At 50.5% G+C, this 19,423-nt stretch overlaps 2 protein-coding genes across 2 annotated transcripts; both read right to left on the bottom strand.

Annotated features, from left to right (window-relative positions):
- Nucleotides 1-219: 219 nt before the first annotated feature.
- Nucleotides 220-14,086, bottom strand: Pigs (phosphatidylinositol glycan anchor biosynthesis class S). Its single transcript, XM_059271289.1, has 12 exons — nt 13,990-14,086; nt 13,626-13,765; nt 13,419-13,530; nt 8,833-8,922; nt 8,123-8,214; nt 7,325-7,532; nt 6,082-6,224; nt 5,089-5,203; nt 3,243-3,388; nt 2,585-2,685; nt 1,184-1,394; nt 220-884 (listed from the first exon to the last, which is right to left on the bottom strand). Exons 1-12 carry the CDS (start codon nt 14,021-14,023, stop codon nt 609-611), a joined length of 1,668 nt encoding a protein of 555 aa, XP_059127272.1. The 5' UTR covers nt 14,024-14,086; the 3' UTR covers nt 220-608.
- A 1,527-nt stretch (nt 14,087-15,613) lies between these two features.
- Nucleotides 15,614-19,313, bottom strand: Aldoc (aldolase, fructose-bisphosphate C). The gene is made up of 9 exons (XM_059271287.1): nt 19,181-19,313; nt 17,818-17,941; nt 17,526-17,737; nt 17,373-17,427; nt 17,117-17,277; nt 16,915-16,998; nt 16,514-16,688; nt 16,195-16,394; nt 15,614-16,079 (listed from the first exon to the last, which is right to left on the bottom strand). The coding sequence occupies exons 2-9, from the start codon at nt 17,927-17,929 to the stop codon at nt 15,987-15,989; spliced, it is 1,092 nt and encodes a 363-aa protein (XP_059127270.1). The 5' UTR covers nt 17,930-17,941; nt 19,181-19,313; the 3' UTR covers nt 15,614-15,986.
- Between the last annotated feature and the right edge of the window lie 110 nt (nt 19,314-19,423).

The following is a 19,423-nucleotide window of genomic DNA, read 5'->3' as shown; positions in this document are numbered from 1 at the left end:
AGAGAGAAGAGCAGCCTATCTGAAGCTCTCCAGTCCGTAGGTACAGCAGGGGTCTGACTCAGGCCTGTTGGATTCCAAGTCAGAAATGTTTCCTCCTGTACCACACTGCCTCTCTGAAAGGGCAGAGGGGAACCTTAGCCACAAGGCAGAAACAGGTCCTGAGCGGCTGCCTCCTAGACCAGGCTAGGCTGTACCCAATGGGTGATACCAGTCAGGAAGGAGGGAGAAGATCTTAGAAGTGGAGAGGAGGGGGCTATAATTCAACCCAAGGATTTCCCCTCAATCCACCTCTCAGTACAGAAGTATGCCGTGCTGACAGGCTGGAAGAACAAGGTACCCCTGCCCAGGAGTAGACAGGCAAAGGCCTTTAAGTTCAAGCCAGATGTGGAGATCCAGAAAATGTGTCCTCCTAGGCTGCTAGGTGTGGTGGAGGACCAGGTTAGTGGGATGGGAAGGGGAAGGAAGGTGAGCCCACCGTGGAGTGGCATCCTCTGGTTGGTAGAGAGCCAACAAAGAATGAAGACAAACCATAGGACCTCGCTTTGGCCTCTCAGCCCAACACCCCGGCTTGGCCAGACAGGAAGGCTTCCTCTGACATGCCACCCGGCTCAGTCTATCTTCTCAGGCTTTTTCCAGGACTTGTGAGTTTCCAGAAAGATCTTGACCAGAGACAGAAGGATGGGCACAGCCATAGGCAGGAAAAGTGGGATATAGATAGCAAACTTCTGGTCATCGGGGAAATACAAGAGGTGGAGGAGCGAGGGATCAAAAAAGGCACGCTCTGAAGATGTCACGGCTTCCTGGCTGGCCACAAAGGCGGCTGACAGGTGCCCAAGGGCTAACTCCTCCGCTGCCTTCTGGACCGCAGCCACAGCCCTATATACCTAGGAAGGTGAAGGGATGGGAGTCACCAATATGTCCTAGACACGGGGCAAGGGAAGAGTGCTGGCCTTTCAGCACCCTCTGTCTCCCAGGGGAAGTTTCCTGGAGTCCACCCAAGCTATGTGGAAGTTAGTCAAAATGGGCTGTTGTTTATTTTCTGAGGGTCAGCTTGAAACTTTCATTTGTTCCCACCTAGACTCCAATTGGGGAGCTGGCATGGCTTCCAGAGGAAGCTTGAGGGATTTATTTATGGACGGCATGCTCACAGGCACCCTGGCTCATCCCTTCCTGGCCCATTTACCTCAGATGCCACATCATCCTTGATGACAATGTTGCTGATCTTGCCCAGAAGCTGAGCCAGGGAGGTGAGGGTGGTGGTGGCTGTGGCCAGGTTCTCCACCGACCGAGCCCACAGCAATCGGTCCAGCTCCCAGGTCATGAGTCCTTCACTCTTTGGTCCTGAAAGCAGGCATTTTGGAGGCACCTGGGGCTGAGCAATCCCAAAGAGAAGCCTGTGGAAATGGTACCGGGAGACCAGAGTTGCTGTGCACAGGGGTGCCGATGCTAAAATTCCCATCGTGTCTGTCCTAGCCAGGCACTGGTTTTACGGAGGACCACAGAGGTGGAGGAATGAGAAGTGGCAGCAGACAACCCAGATTTCCAAACCCCGCCTCGACCAAGTATCTCCATTTCCACACTGGAGTTCCAAGATCTTGTCTGGAAACCGTGCTGTGGTTTAAACAGTTCTTTAGCCCCAGCTTAGTTTGATTCCCTCTCTGTACCCTTTCTCTGAGCAAATGGACTCCGTGGGACAGGGATGGCAGGCCCACCTTTGACAAGACATGTGTGCCTCGAGGTGCTGCTAATTACCAGAATACAGTCCTAATTACTCAGAAGCCACTTCAGCATCTTCAATGTAGAGCGCAGATGACTGCCCTTAATTCATAGGTTACACAACATAGGTAGCTATTTTCTTAAAAACCAAACAAACAAAACAAAAAACAAGAAAAACAAAACAAGGGGCTGGAGAGGTGGCTCAGTGGTTAAGGGCACTGACTGCTCTTCCAGAGGAGCAGCTGGGTTTAATTTCCAGCACCCACCTGATGGCTTATAATTATTTGTAACTCCAGTCCCAAGAGAGCCAGTGCCCTCTTCTGGCCTTTGTGGGCACGAGGCATACATGCAGGCAAAACATCCATACACATAAAGTAAAAAATTAAATAAAAAATTAAAAATGATGAGACCTTGTCTCAAAAAAAAAAAAACAAAAAACAAAAAACAAAAAAAAACCAAAACAGTTACTTCCTATCTCTCTTTTTCTTTTTCTTTTTTTTTTTTTCTTCCCCTGAGACAGGGTTTCTCTGGCTGTCCTCGAACTCACAGAGATCTGCCTGCCTCTCGGGTGCTGGGATTGAAGGCGTGTGCTGCCACCATGCCCCAGCAACAGTTGTTCTCTTACGCACCCCTAATCACATCTGGAAAGCTGGCTTCTACTTTTCTGAGGGCAAGGTTTGCCAGCTGCTTGTCCTCCTTAGGAGAAGGACCATCTGGAAACTTTTCCTGGTCTCGCTGGGGCTCTAGGCACAGCCACAGCCCTCCATGGCACTCCCCCAGGTGAGAGTGCATTCTGCTCTGCCACCCCGCCTATATCCACACGGTCGGTGGGCATAGCCCCGAGGGGATCACGCAGGGCGGGCCTCACCTCAGCTGAGCCAGGAACACCTGCATCACCTGCACCATGTCCACCTCAACTCTCACTGGCAGATCTGAGGCATTATAGATTTGGGGATCGACGTTGTATATCTGAAAATGGGGAATGAAATTACCTTAATACCACACAGGACCTTGCACCTTTCTGCTTAGTAGTCAGAGGCCATTAAAGGAAAGGAAGATATGTCTTCTGGTATCCACAGGCTATACATCCCAGGGGCACAGCAACCCTCTCCCCTACTTTTTCTTTTTTTAAAAATTGAGTATCCATGTACTTAAGTACTAAAGAAGCTTCAAGCACATTATGCTAATTGGCCCCTCAAAGGTCCTGTGAAATTCAAAAGAGTTATCTTGTTTTAGCATTCCTACCCATGGACCAGAGGACAGAGGGGAGCAGGGTCTCACCACCGTAAGACTCCTCCATGGAAGCCAAGAGCTAAGATGGACACAGACTAGCCTCCAGTGCAAACTGGTGAGTACAAAAAGCACTGACCAGAGAAACAGCCGGGCTGGCAGAGGAGGGGCTCAAGCACAGCCCGTCACCTCGCTGGCACACCTCGCTGGCACACGCTCCTCCCCCCAGAGACAAGCTGATGGGAGCTCCCTGGAAAGAAATGTGGACTCTGGGGTCTCAATAGGGTGATTATTACCATAATGCCACCCCAGCGGGGACTGTGGAAGGCATTGGTGGCCACTGGAGCCCCATCCTTGTCCTGAATGTACAGAGGGGAGTGGGCGAGCTCAGGCACGTAGAGTAGGAAGTTGAGCACAGGGTACAGGGAGGCGGCGCTGGATCCTGGGGTACAAACAGAGGGGTTAGGACACCCAAACACGTGACTCCTGGATCGGAGTTCCCCCAAATGACACTCACTAGGGCACTCTCAACTCCTCCCAACTTTTCTGCATGTACCACGTGGATGGGACAGAGTCCTTGACCTCCAAATATCCCTGGTTTTTTGCCCTCTGAGAGCCCACCCTCCACTGTCTACGGTAGCTCGCTTGGACTCTGCAAAGAGGAACTTCAACTCTACCTGGTTCCAGGCTGGTCTCCTGGCAGCTCTCTGCTGTCCCTCAAAGACCTTCACAGCAGGCTAAAGCTCAGACTCCTCACCACAGTCCTTAACGGTCGGGTGCCGGCCTCCTGGGCCTCATCTGTGGTCTCCACTCCGTTTCAGCTTCCTAAACTACCCCAAGCTCCCTCGGTCTCTCTGCTCTTACTCTTCTTTGTTGGGACGTTCCCTCTGCTGTAACCAACAGCCTTTCTGTCTCCGTCCTCACACTGCCACAGAGCGTCCTTTGCTAATGTTGTGGAATGAACGAAGTCACAAAGGAAAGAGGAATTTGCAGAGGACACTTGTGCCAGCCCTCTTGAAATCCCTGGTCCATACTTAATGCACTTAACTCTGGTCTGCCTGTATTGGTTCTTCACCACACTCCCCAGGGCTCCTTCCCTCCAGACAAAGGATTACAATCCTAGCTTCAAGGTTCCCCTAATTCAATGAGCACAACTGTGCATTCAAATTCTGCTTTGGGCTGGTGAGATGGCCCAGTGGGTAAAGGTGCTTGCCACCGTATCTGGTGACCTGAATCTAATCCCCGGGACCTACATAATGGAAAGAGAAGACGAGCTCTCACAAGCGTACTCTGACCTCCACATGCATACCACAACAGTCCCCTCAACAGCCACAAACTACAGAAAGAAATGTTACAAGAAAAGTCAAGGGGCTGGAGAGGTGTCTCAGCGGTTAAGAGTACTGGCTGTTCTTCCAGAAGACCTAATTTAGTTCCCAGCACCCACATGGCAGTTCACAACTGTCCATAACTCCAGTTCCAAGGGGTCTGACACCCTCATACAGACATACATGCAGGCAAAACACCAATGCACGTGAAATAACAATAAATAAATCATTTAAAAAAAAAAAGAAAAGAAAAGAAAAGAAACCCCAAATTCTGCTTTCCAAGGCTGGAGATGCAGCTCAATTGTAGAGCACGTGCCTGGTAAACACAAGACCCTGAGTTCAATCCCCAGAACTGAGAGAAGAAAAATTAGTGTTGTTTTTTTTAAAAGCTGGGTATGGTGGCACATGCCTATAATCTCAGCACTTGGGGAGGTGGAAGCAGGAGGGTCAGGAGTTCACGGCTTTCTTGGCTACATAGTGAGCATGAAGCCAGCCTAGGATAAGACCCTGTCTCAACAAAACAAAACAAAGACTTCTACCTTTCTGAGGTACATGAACTCTGCCTCAAACAATGAAAAGGAAAGATGAGAGGATGTGAGAGAGAGAGAGAGAGACACAGAGAGACTGAGACAGACACAGAGAGAGAGACAGACAGACAGAGACAGAGACAGAGACAGAAAGAAAGAGAGGAAATCTTCCCAATCCAAAAAGACCAATTCAACCCAGAGACCATCAAAACACACAACCCACCTCCAACCCCAGGCTATGCCTACAGTGTTCCTCCGTGGCCTGGCAGAAAGACTCATCAGGCACTCACCCAGCCGGGACTCCACCGGGTTGATGACATGGGGGAGGCTGTGCATGGCTAAGTAGTAGCTAGATGAGGCTGGGTCAAAGCGGGGGTTCACTCCCAGCATGGCATAATAAAGGATCTGTGGTGAAAAGACAGAACAGGCCATTTCTCTTCTCTATTCATGAATTTAGAGTCTACTTTCTCTAAAAAAAAGGGTTGAGGTAACTTGTAAAAATACATTCAGGACAAGGCAAAATATACAAGACAAAGTCAGGGCTCAGAGAAAATAGGTGTATGGAAGAAAATAACAAAATTAAGATAAAGTTAACATACTAAACACATACTTAGAAAACCACATATTTTACTAGGTTTCCAAACAGCCAAAGAGGAAAATGAAGAAAAAGCATAAAAAAAAAACAAAAACAAAAACAAAAACAAAAAACGCATTGGTTCACAAGAGCCAATGAAGCATGCTATTCTGAGATAACCACTCCCACTAGCAGGACTTGATAAACAGTCCGTCCCCCCCCCCCCCCCCCCCCCCCCCCCCCCCGCATTTCCCCTACAAGGACAGGATGTGATACAGAAAGCAAGCAGCATTCTTTATGGCTTTATTGTTACAGTGTGCACATATTTCAGACAGCTTTTTTTAATAAATTCCTGAAGAGCGGCTGACGGCTTTCCTATCTAGGTACAACTGCTGAAGAAGTCCCAGAGTCCTAAGGAAGCTGCTTTAAGCCGCTCTGACAGGAAGGACTCCCTGAGCCAGACACCAAGGAAGAAAGGACACCGGCACCTGCCCTCAAGGGATCAATGGGCTGATGGAGATCGAACAGGCGCACACACACACAGCGATGCCCACAAGCTACACACCTGCACCTGCTCGCATGACACTGCCCTGCACATAGCTATGCCAGCAAACCAGCATGCTCTAAGAGATGGAAGAGCAGACGCCCTTGGAAACACTCAATGTGTACAGACTTGGAAAGAAATTCCTTAACTCAATCCGGGTCTTACCTGAGAGTCCACAGAGAAATTGCCAGCGGCACGGAGGGCACTCAGGAAAGGCTGCACATAGCGCTGGACAGCCCCCTCGATGTCCCAGTGGACATCATGGGATTTGGGGTCTGGGTTGAGTAAGCTGAAAGTGATCTCGTAGCCTACAGAAAAAGGAGTCGTGGAATTCAGAGGACACCAAGGAAAAAGAGGCAGCCTCTAGCCCACCTCATCTGGATGGGGAAGGGTGCCAGGAAGAACCAGAGAGGACAGAGGTGAGGTAAGGAACACTACTGAGTGCTTTAAGAAAAAAAAAATGGGCTGGGTAGTAGTAGCACACACCTTTAGTCCCAGCATTCGGGAGGCAGAGGCGGGCAGATCTCTGTGAGTTCAAGGACAGCCTGGGCTACAGAGAGAGACCCTGTCTTGGAAGAAACAAAAAAAAAAAAAAGAAAAAAAGAAAAAAAAAAAAGAAATAGGGAAGCCAAACATGGTGGCTCCTGCCTTTAATCACAGCACTACAAAGGCAGAAGCAGAGGCAGGAGGATTTCCCTAAGTGTGAGGACAGCCTGGTCTACAGAGTGAGTTCCAGGACAGCTAGAGCTGTTTCAAAAAAAAAAAAAAAAAAAAGAAAGAAAGAAAGAAAGAAAGAAAGAAAGAAAGAAAGAAAGAAAGAAAGACAGAAAGAAAAAGAAAGAGGGGCTGGAGAGATGGCTCAGAGGTTAAGAGCACTGGCTGCTCTTCCAGAGGTCCTGAGTTCAATTCCCAGCAACCATATAGCAGCTTATACCCATCTGTAATGAGATCTGATGCCCTCTTCTGGCATGCAGGCATACATGCAGACAGAACACTGTATACATAATAAATAAATAAATCTTAAAAGAAGGAAGGAAGGAAGGAAAGAAGGAAGGAAAGAAGAAAGAAAGAAAAGAAAGAAAAAACTGGAGAAATGGCTTAGAGCTTTAAAGTACCATTGCTCTTGCAGAGGACCCAGGTTCAATTCCTAGCACCCACAGGGTGGCTCACAACCATCTTAACTCCAGTTCCAGAGGATCTGACACCCTCTCTGACCTCCAAGCATCCACACCATAACATATATACATGCAGACAAAACACTCATCTACATAAAATAAATAAATCTAAAAAATCTTTTTGAAAATGGAGACCAGAAAAGACAGGCAAAAGCAGCTTGCACAGATTTCCCGCTGTTCCATCCACCTGACTCATTTCTTCTCCCTGTCTGTAACGAAGCCCAGAGCCCTACCCAAGCTGGACTTGAGAGGCCTCCTCTTATCAGAGCTCCACTTGTCCTCGGGGAGGTGGTCAGCCAGAGCAGCGGCGAGCACATCCTCTGTCAAAGACATGGCCTGGGCTACTTGGATTATGCGGCGGCCAATGATGTTGAAGGCTTCCCGGTGCATTATCCCCCGTATAACCGCTGTCCTCTCGGGTCCAATGTAGCTCATCATGTCCTGTGCAGGGTATAGAGGGACGGAAGACCACGGCCCAGTGAGGAAAGCACAAAGGCACTTCCTCCTGCTGCCACCCCCCCTTTGTAACAAAGCCAGCTTGGTCTACAGAATGAGTTCCAGGATAGCCTGGGCTACATCACAGAGAGACTGTTTCCAAAAAAAAAAAAAAAAAAAAAAAAAAAAGAAAGAAAATTGGACTGGAGGTATCAGGAAGCCCTGGGTTCGAGCCTTGGGACTCTACACACAGACACAATGGTGCATGCCTGTAATTAATTCTAGCACTTGGGAGGTAGGTAGAGGAGGACAGGAAATTCAAGGCCATCCTTGGCTACACACTGAGGTCAGCCCTGCTACATGAGATTCTGTCGATAAAAAAACAAATAATCACTAGCACCTTAACCACACACCAGTCTTGGGGTTTAGAAAGACCCAAACTGATAGAAGTGAATAATCGCACTAGTATGTGTATTGTGAATCGTGGAACTTTCTATAGCATGTGAGAGTTACAGGCAGCACCCCTACAAGAAGGTGGCCTGGGAGAGGATGAGCCAACAGAAAAGGCCAGTCTTCAGCAGCTCTTCTCGGCCTACCTGGGGAAGAAGGGAGGAGTGTTCGGAGATGATGTACACCGTCAGGGAGCCCTCTGCTTGCTTCTCTGGCTCAGCTAACATGGCTTCTGCCTCTGGAGATAACAGTCGTGACCCGTCAGAGGCAACATTATTACAGCTTCCCCAGGACCCCAGGGTGTTTGGGCCACCCAGTCCAGCTTTCAGCCCATAGAGGGACTGGGCTGAACCCCAAGGCATCTCATTCCCAGCTTTCTCAGAGAAGCTTGGGAAGTGAAGACACAGCATGGAAATCACACTTAGATGTCCTAGTCAGGGTCACTACTGCTGTGATGAAACACCATGACCAAAGTAACCTGGGGAGGAGAGGGTTTGTTTCAGCTTATACTTCCAGGTCCATCCCTGAGGGAAGTCAGGGCAGGAACCTGGAGACAGGAACTGATGCAGAGGCCTTCGAGGGATGCTGCTTACTGGCTTGCTCATCACAGCTTGCTCAGCCTGCTTTTTTATAGACCCAGGATCACTGGCCCAGGGCTGGCACCACCCACAATGGGCTGGGCCCTCCCCATCAATCACTAAGTAAGAAAGTGCCCTACAGTTGGATTTTATGGAGGCGTTTTCTCAACTGAGATTCCCTACTTTAAGGTAACTCCATCTTGTGTCGTGCTGACATAAAACTAGCCAGCACAGGAGAGCAGAAGGAAAAAGAGACCGACTCATCAAAGCTGTCATACCATATACACTGCCCAGCGACAGTGCCTCCTCCTCGTGGTCCAGAGCTCTCCGGTAGGCCTTCTGGAATCGGCACTTGATTTTCATTTTGTCTGGAAGGAAGAGCACGTGAAGGACATTGGACCTCAGCTACCTGCCCAGCTGGGCACCTCCAGCATTAACGACATCAGGATGGCTCTTCAGAGAAAGAAAATGTACATGTACCAAGCAGTGACAGCCACTCCAATCATTTCTGCAAAGATGACAGCAGACACATGACATTCCCTTCACCCTTTTGCCCCAGCGCTCGCCTCTGACTGTGAGCTCACTGGTCCTCTTGCCAGAAATCTCCAAACTGGGGGACTTTCATCAATGTACATTACATTGATTGGAGAGAGGAGAAAAACCATATGGTAACCAGTCGATAAACCTGATGAAAACCAAAGCACTGGTACAACGCAGGAAGTTAGTGATAAAGCAAGGACGCCTGCTGTCTCCTCCGTCGTTCAGGGTTACTCAGCACTGTCCTTTGTGACGGTCCTGACCAATGTAATAAGAAAGGAAAATGGGGCTGGAGAGATGGCTCAGAGGTTAAGAGCACTGGCTGCTCTTCCAGAGGTCCTGAGTTCAATTCCCAGCAACCACATGGTGGCTCATAACCATCTGTAATGAGATCTGGTGCCCTCTTCTGGCCATGCAGACATATATGCAGGCAGAACATTGTATACATAATAAATAAATAAATCTTAAAAAAAAAAAAAAAAAGAAAGGAAAATGAAACCTAAAACATTCAGAAGAGGACTGCAGAGATGATTCAGTGGATAAAGAGTGTGCTGCACAAGCATAAAGAATGTGCTGTACAAGCCGGGCGGTGGTGGAGCACACACCTTTAATCCTAGCACTCGGGAGGCAGAGGCAGGCGGATCTCTGCGAGTTCGAGGCCAGCCTGGTCCACAGAGTGAGTTCCAATACAGCCAGGGGTACAAACACAGTGAAACCCTGTCTTCAAACAAACAAACAAACAAACAAAAAGATTGTGTTGCACAAGCATAAGTGTGTTGTACAAGCATGAAGAGTGTGCTGCACAAGCATATGCTGTGGGATGTATGGCAAATGTGTTGCTGATTAATCAATAAAACACTGATTGGCCGTTGGCTAGGCAGGAAGTATGGGTGGGACAAGGAGGAGAATAAAGCTGGGAAGTGGAAGGCTGAGTCAGAGAGACACTGCCAGCCGCCACCATGACAAACAGCATATGAAGATGCCGGTAAGCCACGAGCCACGTGGCAAGGTATAGATTAATAGAAATGGATTAATTTAAGCTGTAAGAACAGTTAGCAAGAAGCCTGCCACGGCCATACAGTTTGTAACCAATATAAGTCTCTGTGCTTACTTGGTTGGGTCTGAGCAGCTGTGGGACTGGCAGGTGAGAGAGATTTGTCCTGACTGTGGGCAAGGCAGGAAAGCTCTAGCTACAAGCATAAGAAGTGTGCTGCACAAGCATAAGAAGTGTGTTGCACAAGCATGAAGAGTGTGCTGCACGAGCATGAGAGTGTGCTGCACGAGCATGAAGATCTGAGCTCACACCCCCAGTTTCCACATAAAAGCCGGGTGTGGAGCACATGCCTGCAACTTTAGCACTGGTGAGCGGAGACAGGCAGGTCCTGGGGACTCCCTGGCCAGCCAACCAGGCTGACATGGGGCTGCACAGAGAGATACTATCTCAAGAAACACAAAAATACAGTGAACCAGAAGACAAGTCAAATGATAAAGACCTTGGTAAAAGCATCTGGTCTGGCAATGTGGAGAGGTCTGCTGAGCCACGCTTGGAGATTCAGGGATTCTAAGATAACTCACGGTTCAGTGAGCAACGCTTCTTCAAACAACGAAGGTGGGAAACAACAGAGGAAGACACCCGACACTGGCCTTAGGTTTCCCTGTTTGTATGTACACGAGAGTGCATCCATGCGCACATATACACAAGCATGCACATGCCAAACACACACACGAACGCACACATTAAAAGAAACAAAATAGCTATTTTTGAAGTACTATAATTATTTTTCACACACACAAAAATGAGAACCAGGGGCTAGAGAGATGGCTCAGCTTCTAGAGGACCAGGGTTCAGTTGCCAGCACCCACACTGTGTGTATTCCAGTTGCAGGGAATGATTCCCTCTTCTGTTCTCTGAACACACATGGTACACAGACTACAGTCAGGCAAACACTCATACATACACATAAAGTAGAAATAAGTAAAATCTAAAAAATGTTTAAGTTTTTTTTTTTTTTTAAAGATTTGTTTATTTATTATGTATACATTGTTCTGCCTGCATGTATGACTGCACATCAGAAGAGGGCACCAGATCTCATTACAGATGGTTGTGAGCCACCATGTGGTTGCTGGGAATTGAACTCAGGACCTCTGGAAGAGCAGTGGGTGCTCTTAACCATTGAGCCATCTCTCCAGCCCTTTTTTTTTTTTTTTTTTTTTAAGAGAACCAGCTGAAAGCCACTAGAGCTAGGAACAGCTCAGCAGAATGACCACACACAAAATGATCCACGAACCAGCAGCTGCACAAGTAACGGCATCTGAGTTACTCAGTATGACAGAGGAACTAAAGCCACCAACAGCAGACACATTTGTAATCCCTGCATTCAAGAGGCTGAGGCTGGAGAATGGCCGCAAGTCTGAGGCCAGCTAGAGACAGACAAGAACACCCTGTCTCAATAAACAAAAATGAACTGGAAAAAAAATAAAATTATAAGTAACTTTTGTAAAGGCATTAAATATAGGCCTATGGATAGGACTGTGTGAGTGAAGCCTGGAGATCTAATGAATGCTAAGGTAATTTAGATGTCTTTAATATTTCATTTCATTTTATTTTATGTTGAGACAGGGTTTCACTATGAGCCCTGGCCTAGCCTGGAACTTGCAATGTAGACCAGGTTGGCCTGGAACTCAGAGATCCACCTGCCTCTGCCTCCTGAGATCTGGCACACACCTGTAATCTCAGTATTTGGGAGGGTCAGGAGTTCAAGGCTAGCCTGTCTTTGGGGAAGATGTCTCTGCAGGTAGAAGCACCTAGTGCAGGGACTGACAATCCCAGTTCAAGCCCAGAGTCCCACACGGTGACAGAAGAGAACTGGTAACAGCAGGCTGTCTTCTGACCTCCACCATGTGGGTTCAGGGGATCAAATTCACATCACCAGACTTGGTGGCCAGCACCTTTTCCCACTGAGCCATCTTGTCAGCTCCTGTAAACACTTCTGCCTAACAGACTGAACCTGCAGCCACGTGTGGTGGTGCATGCCTCTCAGTACTTCAAGGTCTCTGTTCAGCCTGTATCTCCAGCCATGCCTGATGTTTTACTTGGAATTTCAGCAAGGCAAAACTGTTCAGATTACCCAACTCAGTCATTCACGCCTCCATGAGACAGACAGGAAGAGTGTCACTATCAGATCTGGATTTAATCCCAGTTCATGTTTACTAGCTTTGTGATTTGGAGCAAGACAAATCCTATAAATCTTGGGTTTCTTCATTTATAAAATGAGAATCATTCTGCTGGGATTAAATGAGGCAAACTGTACAGTTGTCTTCCTGGCTTCTGGCAGACAGTGTGACTGATACCAGTTATCTTCCTATCCCTTCACAGTATTCCTTCTGTCTGAAAGGCTCTCTACTCTGCCCATTTAATCTGACCCCTATAATGTCCAGTTCCTAAAAATCTAATTTCAAGCCAGGCAGTGGTGGCGCATACCTTTGGTCCCAGCACTCGGGAGGCAGAGGTAGGCGGATCTCTGTGAGTTCGAGGCCTGCCTGGTCTACTGAGTGAGTTCTAGAACAGCCAGGGCTGCACAGAGAAACCCGTCTCTCAAGGAAAAAAAAAGATCCTATCCGTCAAACCCCTCTCCACCTTTCTTTCTCTCTGGCAAGTAAGGAGGGAATCCAGGATCTCCTGTGCCCCTACCACTAAACCAAACCTCCAGCCTTAGAGTATTTTGCCTGTTTCTTTCTCCCTGGTGTGACTATAAACGTCTTGAAAACATTACCAATTTATTATTCATCCTCAAGTTCTTGGTACCTAACAAAGTGCAAATGTATGAGATTAGAATGGCAAGGGTCTGGATAGGAGCTGGTGTAACCAGACTCGAGTGTTCTTCCAGGTACATCCTGCTTTCTCTACACACTGATGGGTATCAACTGCTACTGATAGGTAGCAGAACTTACCTTATGAATTAAATTACCATGACGACACTGAACTTAAGGCTATCTCTCCCCTTCCTAAATAAACACACTGTTCATTCATTCCAAAAGAGATCTTTTGGGGGGCGGGGGGCAGGGAGATGGCTCAGGGAGTAAAGGTGTTTGCTGCCAAGCCTGATGACCTGAATTGGATTCCCCAGGACCCATGAGGTGGAAGGAGAAATGACTTCCACATATTGTCCTCTGACCTACACACACACACACACACACACACACACACACACAAAATGCAATAAAACATTCTAAAGTAAGTTATGACACGCCCACGCTCCTCCTATGGAATCCAACTCTGAGTTTTGGGTCTGGCTCAGCCCCGACACCCTCTCTCAAGGGAACTCACATTTCAGAGGGATCTCTCTCTCATGCACAACGGTGAAGGGTAGCTTCTCCTGGTCGTCCAGGGGCACCGAGTCCCGAGTAAACACAACTGTGACTGGCACCATGAGCCGGAGCTGCGCGGAGGAGGGCATTGGGGGGCCTTGAGCGACGTCTGCACCTTGCGGTGGGCGGCCCCCCTCCACCCTCGTCTCCCTCACTCAAGTCTCACCTGCAGGGCATTCAGCCCACTGATCTCGGAGTAAGGCAACGGGGCTCGGTAGGTCTCCGTGGTCTTCCACCAGAGCGGCAGTCCCAGCAGGATGGCCACCGCGGCGAAGAACAGCGCGGAGCGCTTGCCCCGGACCACCTCTGAGGGCACAAGGGGCGGACTGAGGCTCGGGAGCCAGGGTGCGATGCCCGCCACACGGCGATCGCAGACAAGCGCGAGCTGCCGGGATTCCCCGTGCGAGCCGCTCCCGCGTGGCGTGCCCCCGAACCCAGCCTGGAGGGGCCTGTCTGCCTTCTCGCGCCCCACCCGCACATTCCGCCCGCGAGACCTCCCCGCCGCGCCCTCCACCCGAAACCCACCGCACCTAGGTCCGTAGCCGCGGTCCCCGCGGCCGCCATACTCGCTTCCGGCTGCCCAGGTCGCCGAGGGGCGGGGCCTCGTGAGTTTCCTCCAATAGGAAACCTCAGCATGAAGGGGCGGGACCACGGTGCCCGACCGCTGCCAATTGCGAACGACAGGGCAGACGCACACGAGTGCGCAGGCAGAGCCTGTGAGCGGGTATCCGCCGGGCAGGACACTTGATCTGAACCTCGCTTTCCCGGGAACGCGCCGGGCACTGCGTAGCTCCATAGCGCCAGCTCAGAGAGAAGGCAAGACTCGCTAAGTAGCCCAGGCTGGCCCTCAGACTCTGGGCAAGCCCCCTGCCTCAGCCTCTCCAGTGCAGGGATTACTAACATGCACCGCACCCCCGCACCACTACCCCCCAGCGGAAGGAGAATATTTATTTCAGTGAAGCCAAGCTTATCAAGAGCTTGACTCCCGAAAAGCTTTCTAATGTCATCCCTAGCATAGGGCCTCTCTTCAGGACACTGGCTCTTCAAAGCTTAAAGACGGAACTGACAAAACCGTAACTTTTTAGCATGATTGGCTACTCTGGGATTAAGTTTAATTGATTTAGTTAGTTTTGAGACATTTCCCTACATGACCCAGAAGGACCAAGTGATCCTGTCCCCAGTGTCGCAGCCTCCCAAGTAGCTGAGACTATAAGCACAGGTCACCACATCCAGCTTCTAGAATTTAAAAATCGGTTCCAATTTGGAAAAGTCAGGATGCTTCATTGAAATTTCTTGAGCATAGATTCTATATTCTAATGACTCCGGTTCACATCCTGGCTTCATTTATTACCTGAACAGCAGCTCTCTGAGCCTACTTCTGCCTATGAGAAAGACTATTCACTACTTTACAGAGCTGTCTTAATACACATCATAGTGGTTAGAGGAACACCGCCTGGCAGAATCACAGAAACTGCCGAGTTGGCTGCTCTTTTGTTATAAGGTCAGGCCACACAGAACACAGCAGCAATGATTTCTCCAGTTCACAGGACACAGCCAGTCTAGTGTCACCCTACCTCACACTCTAGCCCAGAGATCAACATTCAGCACAAAGCCCTACCAGTTCTAACGTTGCCCAGATTCTCAAATGGATCCCTTCTCTACGTGAAAGTGGGCGATCGCCCTTGGCAAGCTCTGGCAGCCCAGAGTCTTGGGAGGTTTTCTTATGGGAAAGTGCCCAAGTGCACATTTCTCCCTAAATGTGTCGGGCCCCAGCAGGAATCAGCAGTGCTGAAATGAGAGAGAACTGGCCCACTCTCGTCCCTGCTTGTCTGGCTGACTCTCTGCTTTGAGTCCTGCACAAAATCTGTTTCAGGAGATATGTTTCTGTTGCTCATCGTGCGGGAACTGCAGTCCAGTGCCTTTGATGTGGCAGTCCCTGGAAGACTTGTAGTCCCCATTACACCCTCTTACAACTCCACTCCAGCTTTGGAGATCAGCAGGTGGGAGCCTGAACCGGGGATGGTGAACCCAGTGAACCCAGTAAAACTCAGATCTCACCGCGCCGCCACCATAGTCAGAGGGCACTGAGATAGGATCAGCAGATCACACACAGGGAGACAGGACTTCAATGTGTGCATCAGACAGTCAGAGTAGTGTGTTTTGCTCCCATTTATTTGCTGTGTACTCGGGGCATGAGTCAGGGCTGGTGCACTTCCCCCTGATCCCAAGAGAGAGCCTAAGGGCAAGCTACACCATCATGGGAAAACTGTAAGGGCTGACAGAGCCAGGGGAAAGACCCACACGTTCTGTTCTGACTTCTAGAAAAGTCCCCCTGCCCTCAGACTAAGGGGGCCTCCCTGCCCTCCCATTCCATGGTTTCGGGTGCAGCAATGCGAGACAGAAAGGAGAGAAAAAGACGAGTTGGTGCTGGATGAAGACACCTCTGCTCTGCGTGGCGATTTGGCCCTGGCTGTGACTACGGGGTGCACGTGACTAGGCCAAGGGCTGTGGGCTGGGCAGGCGCGCCTCAGTAGGCGTGGTTGGCCACGTAGAGGGACTGGGCTGCTGCTCCACCATCTCCACTGCCTTCATATCTGCCCTGGGCCGCCAGCCCGTTCATCTGCAAAAGAGAATGGGGTCAGCTGAGCCAGACCACAGGTGCGGAACCCTGCCCAGTTTGGGACCTCCGGGTGCTACACACCATCTCTCCCTAGTCGTCACCTCTAGCTCCCTACCTCTGCCCGTTTGATAAACTCCTCAGTAGCAGCCCCCGCATTGTCCCTTTGTCCTCTCCAGGCGTTGAGTGCCGATGCCTGCAGGGCACGTCCATAGGAGAAGGTGAGGGCCCAGGGCCGGGGAAGTGGGCAGCGATTGATGGCATTGAGGTTGAGGGATGCCTCCTCTTCGCTCTGACCCCCGGACAGGAAAGTCACTCCTGGAGTAGAGGGAGAAGACACACTGACTGATCATTCTACACTTTTTCCAGGGTAAAGGATCCCTGTGCCACAGAAAAACCTGAACGTCAGACCTGAAGTAATAGGAGCAGTTCTGTACCTGGGACAGCTGGGGGCACAGTACGACGCAGGGCAGTGACGGTAGCCATGGCGATCTCTTCTGGGCTATACTTGATGGGACAGGCATGGCCAGGGGTCACCATGTTGGGCTTGAGCAGAGTCCCTTCCAGGTAAACATGATGATCACTCAGGGCCTTGTACACAGCAGCCAGGACCTGGGAATCAGAGGAGGTTTATGTAGGGCTGGGGCCACTGTTCAGTCGGCTATGCTCCCCATCCAGGGGTGGGTGGTTACAGGATGTACGGGCTCATTCTCTGAAGCCTGTTTTGGAGTCAGCAAAGAGCCCTAAGTGAGAGTGTGCCTGGATCTAAGATGCAGGAATGGGGTCCAGGCACCCCTGATGGCTGTCCCTGACATGTCTGAGCTCAACGGAGCATTACCTTCTCTGTAACATACTGGCAACGTTTGAGGTCATGGTCTCCATCAGGCAGGATCTCAGGCTCCACAATAGGCACGATACCATTCTGCAAGCAAGAGCAGGGTTAGTTGGGAGAAGCAGAAGATGGGACGGGAGAAAGCTATAAAAGCACGTCTCCACCAGGCATGGGGCATTCGTCCACCCGCCCAACCCCCAGCCCACACCTGCTGGCAGATGCTGGCATAGCGGGCCAGCACGTTGGCATTCTCCAGAATGGCCAGTGCTGAGGGTGTGCGATCACCGATCCTCAGTACACAGCGCCATTTGGCAAAATCGGCACCATCCTTCTTATACTGAGCACAGCGTTCCAAGAGTCCATCCAGCCCTGGAAACACAGTACCAGCTTCACCACCCTGCCCCTATCTTGCCGGTGTCAACCATGTCATACCTCTGTGGACTTCCCACCTACCCACCACATACCTTGAGTGGTGGTTTCCCCATCAGTCCCAGCTAGAGGCACTACACCCTTGTCAACCTGCAAAGAAAAACATAAGTTGGGGGCTGGCCTTGCCACCCCTCCTACATACACCAGTTTCCACACCCAGTTCCCAGGCAGGGCCAGGGGCTACATACCTTGATGCCTACAAGAATGCCCTTATCCTGGATGGTCCGGACAAAGGGGACACCATTATCATCTTTCTGATAGAGTGTCTCATGGAAGAAGATAACGCCACCGATACACTTTTTCACACGGTCATCAGCGCTGAACAGGACCTGGCGGTACAGCCGGCGATTCTCCTCAGTATTCTCTACCCCAATTTGGCTCAGCCTTTTGGCCATGCTGCCTAGAAGCAAGCAAAGGGAAGACAGCCTTGTTCTTTGGCTGGCAACCTTTCGTCAACCCTGCCCACAGGCTCTCACTTACCTACGGACTCATCTGCAGCCAGAATGCCTTTGCCCGGGGCCACGATCCGGAGAGCAATATCAGACAGCTCCCTCTTCTGCTCAGCAGAAAGAGCTGGGTACGAGTGGGGCATGGTGACAGCTGTCTGGAATGGAGACAAGATAGAAAAGCTAGACTCCAACTACTAACTCCTCTGCTTCCCCTCCTGACCAAACAGACTAAATGCCCTTCCCAGCACAGGGCTGGAAGCTGAACAGCAGTCCTTGGCCTGAGTCCTGGGCATCAGAGTGGCACCAATCTCTTTGACAGCTAACAGGGTTAGAGCCCTAGTTCCCACATCTCCTTTTGTCCCTGATGGGCACCCTTCCCAGCTCCAGGAGAGATGCAGGATGGGGGATGGGGAGGTGGTAGCCCTGAAGCTATAGGTCTTCCTGGAAACCACTGCCCCGTTGAGAATGCCAACTCTTCCTTCACTGACTCTGGCCCTTGAGGGAGACAAAAGACCTGCCTTTTTCTGCTTCCCTTTCCTTTTCTTCAAAAGGGCTCCTGGCGGGGGGGGGGGGGGGGAACCCACTTTTCTCCAAGATTTGTGAATGAGACATTTAATCCACATCATGGCAGGGGACAGGTCATGGAGTAGCAGTGGTACAGATAACAGCCCCAGCCTTCCATTACCTCTTCTTTCCCATACTGAAAACCTGACTGCCTATGCTACTGTCTACTCCCCATACTCATGTTGGAGACTGGCCCCAGAGGGCCGCAAGTATGGGAGCAAAGAGGGCCAACAGGCTAGCTGGGTTTACATGAGAGGACAGGAAAGGGACACCACCAGGTCATCTCCAGTACCCAGAAGCATTCCCCAGTGTGCCAGGAGGCACAGGAAATAGGGAGGCTTGACTCCCCACAAGTCAAACTCCTAGGGGGGATCCAGAGGCAAGGAATTAAGGCTGAGTGAGTGGAGTGTGGGAAAGAGGAAGAGATGCAAGAGAAGCAGGAAGGAGCCTTGGAAGGTGGGACCAGTGATGGTGATGCAGGCTAACCAGTCCTGATGCTCTTCCTGGGCCTGTAGCCTAGACCTGGGGACCACCTAGAAGGAGCAGAAATGAACTGAGATTAAAATGCCCTCGGTGGGAGAGGCTAGCCCAGTGAAAAAGTCCTAGAGGCTGAGTAAGACTTGGAACTCGAAAAGCTGAGTTGCTAGGAGGAAGCGGGGAAGCAAGGTTTTCCTGAGCCATGGGGCTTCAAGCACACAGAAAGCAGAGGATGCGAGGCTAGGGTTGAAAAGGTACACCAGGGACCCACGAAGCAGAGCACGGAGAGCAGGGGAAGAGCCAAGGAACGGAAACAGGGATGCTGAGCATCTCCGCTTTGCCTGGGACCTTACCTGTACCAGTCAGCAGCAAGAGCCACAGGCACAGCTCACTTCGGGTCTGGTTGGCAACAGACAGTAGCTCAGTCCAAGCTGGAGTAAATAAGGTGTCGGATGCCGCAGAGCTACGTGACTCCCTGGGGGCGGGGCAGACACCTCCCCGTGCTAGTCCCGCCCTCTCCCCAGGACTGGTCTGGGGTAAGGCCACGCCTTTAGAGGTGGAGCAGTGAGGTGGAGTGACTCCTCCGCCAGGGTCCC

This window comes from Peromyscus eremicus, chromosome 8a (genome assembly GCF_949786415.1).
Source record: "Peromyscus eremicus chromosome 8a, PerEre_H2_v1, whole genome shotgun sequence".
NCBI lineage: Eukaryota > Metazoa > Chordata > Mammalia > Rodentia > Cricetidae > Peromyscus > Peromyscus eremicus.
The sequence above is the reverse complement of the archived record's forward strand: the minus strand, read 5'-3'. Positions and strand labels throughout refer to the sequence as shown.

Excerpts from the sequence above, each read along its gene's own strand:
- Pigs (XM_059271289.1), bottom strand. The coding sequence starts at position 14,023 with ATGGCGGCCGCGGGGACCGCGGCTACGGACCTAG. Across the intron at positions 8,923-13,418 it reads GAGAGAGATCCCTCTGAAAT|ACAAAATGAAAATCAAGTGC; the intron begins GTGAGTTCCCTT and ends TCTTCCTTCCAG. Across the intron at positions 885-1,183 it reads AGGATGATGTGGCATCTGAG|GTATATAGGGCTGTGGCTGC; the intron begins GTAAATGGGCCA and ends TCACCTTCCTAG.
- Aldoc (XM_059271287.1), bottom strand. The coding sequence starts at position 17,929 with ATGCCCCACTCGTACCCAGCTCTTTCTGCTGAGCAGAAGAGGGAGCTG. Across the intron at positions 16,689-16,914 it reads GCCAGTATGTTACAGAGAAG|GTCCTGGCTGCTGTGTACAA; the intron begins GTAATGCTCCGT and ends TCTGATTCCCAG. Across the intron at positions 16,395-16,513 it reads TGTGCCCCCAGCTGTCCCAG|GAGTGACTTTCCTGTCCGGG; the intron begins GTACAGAACTGC and ends CCTCTACTCCAG.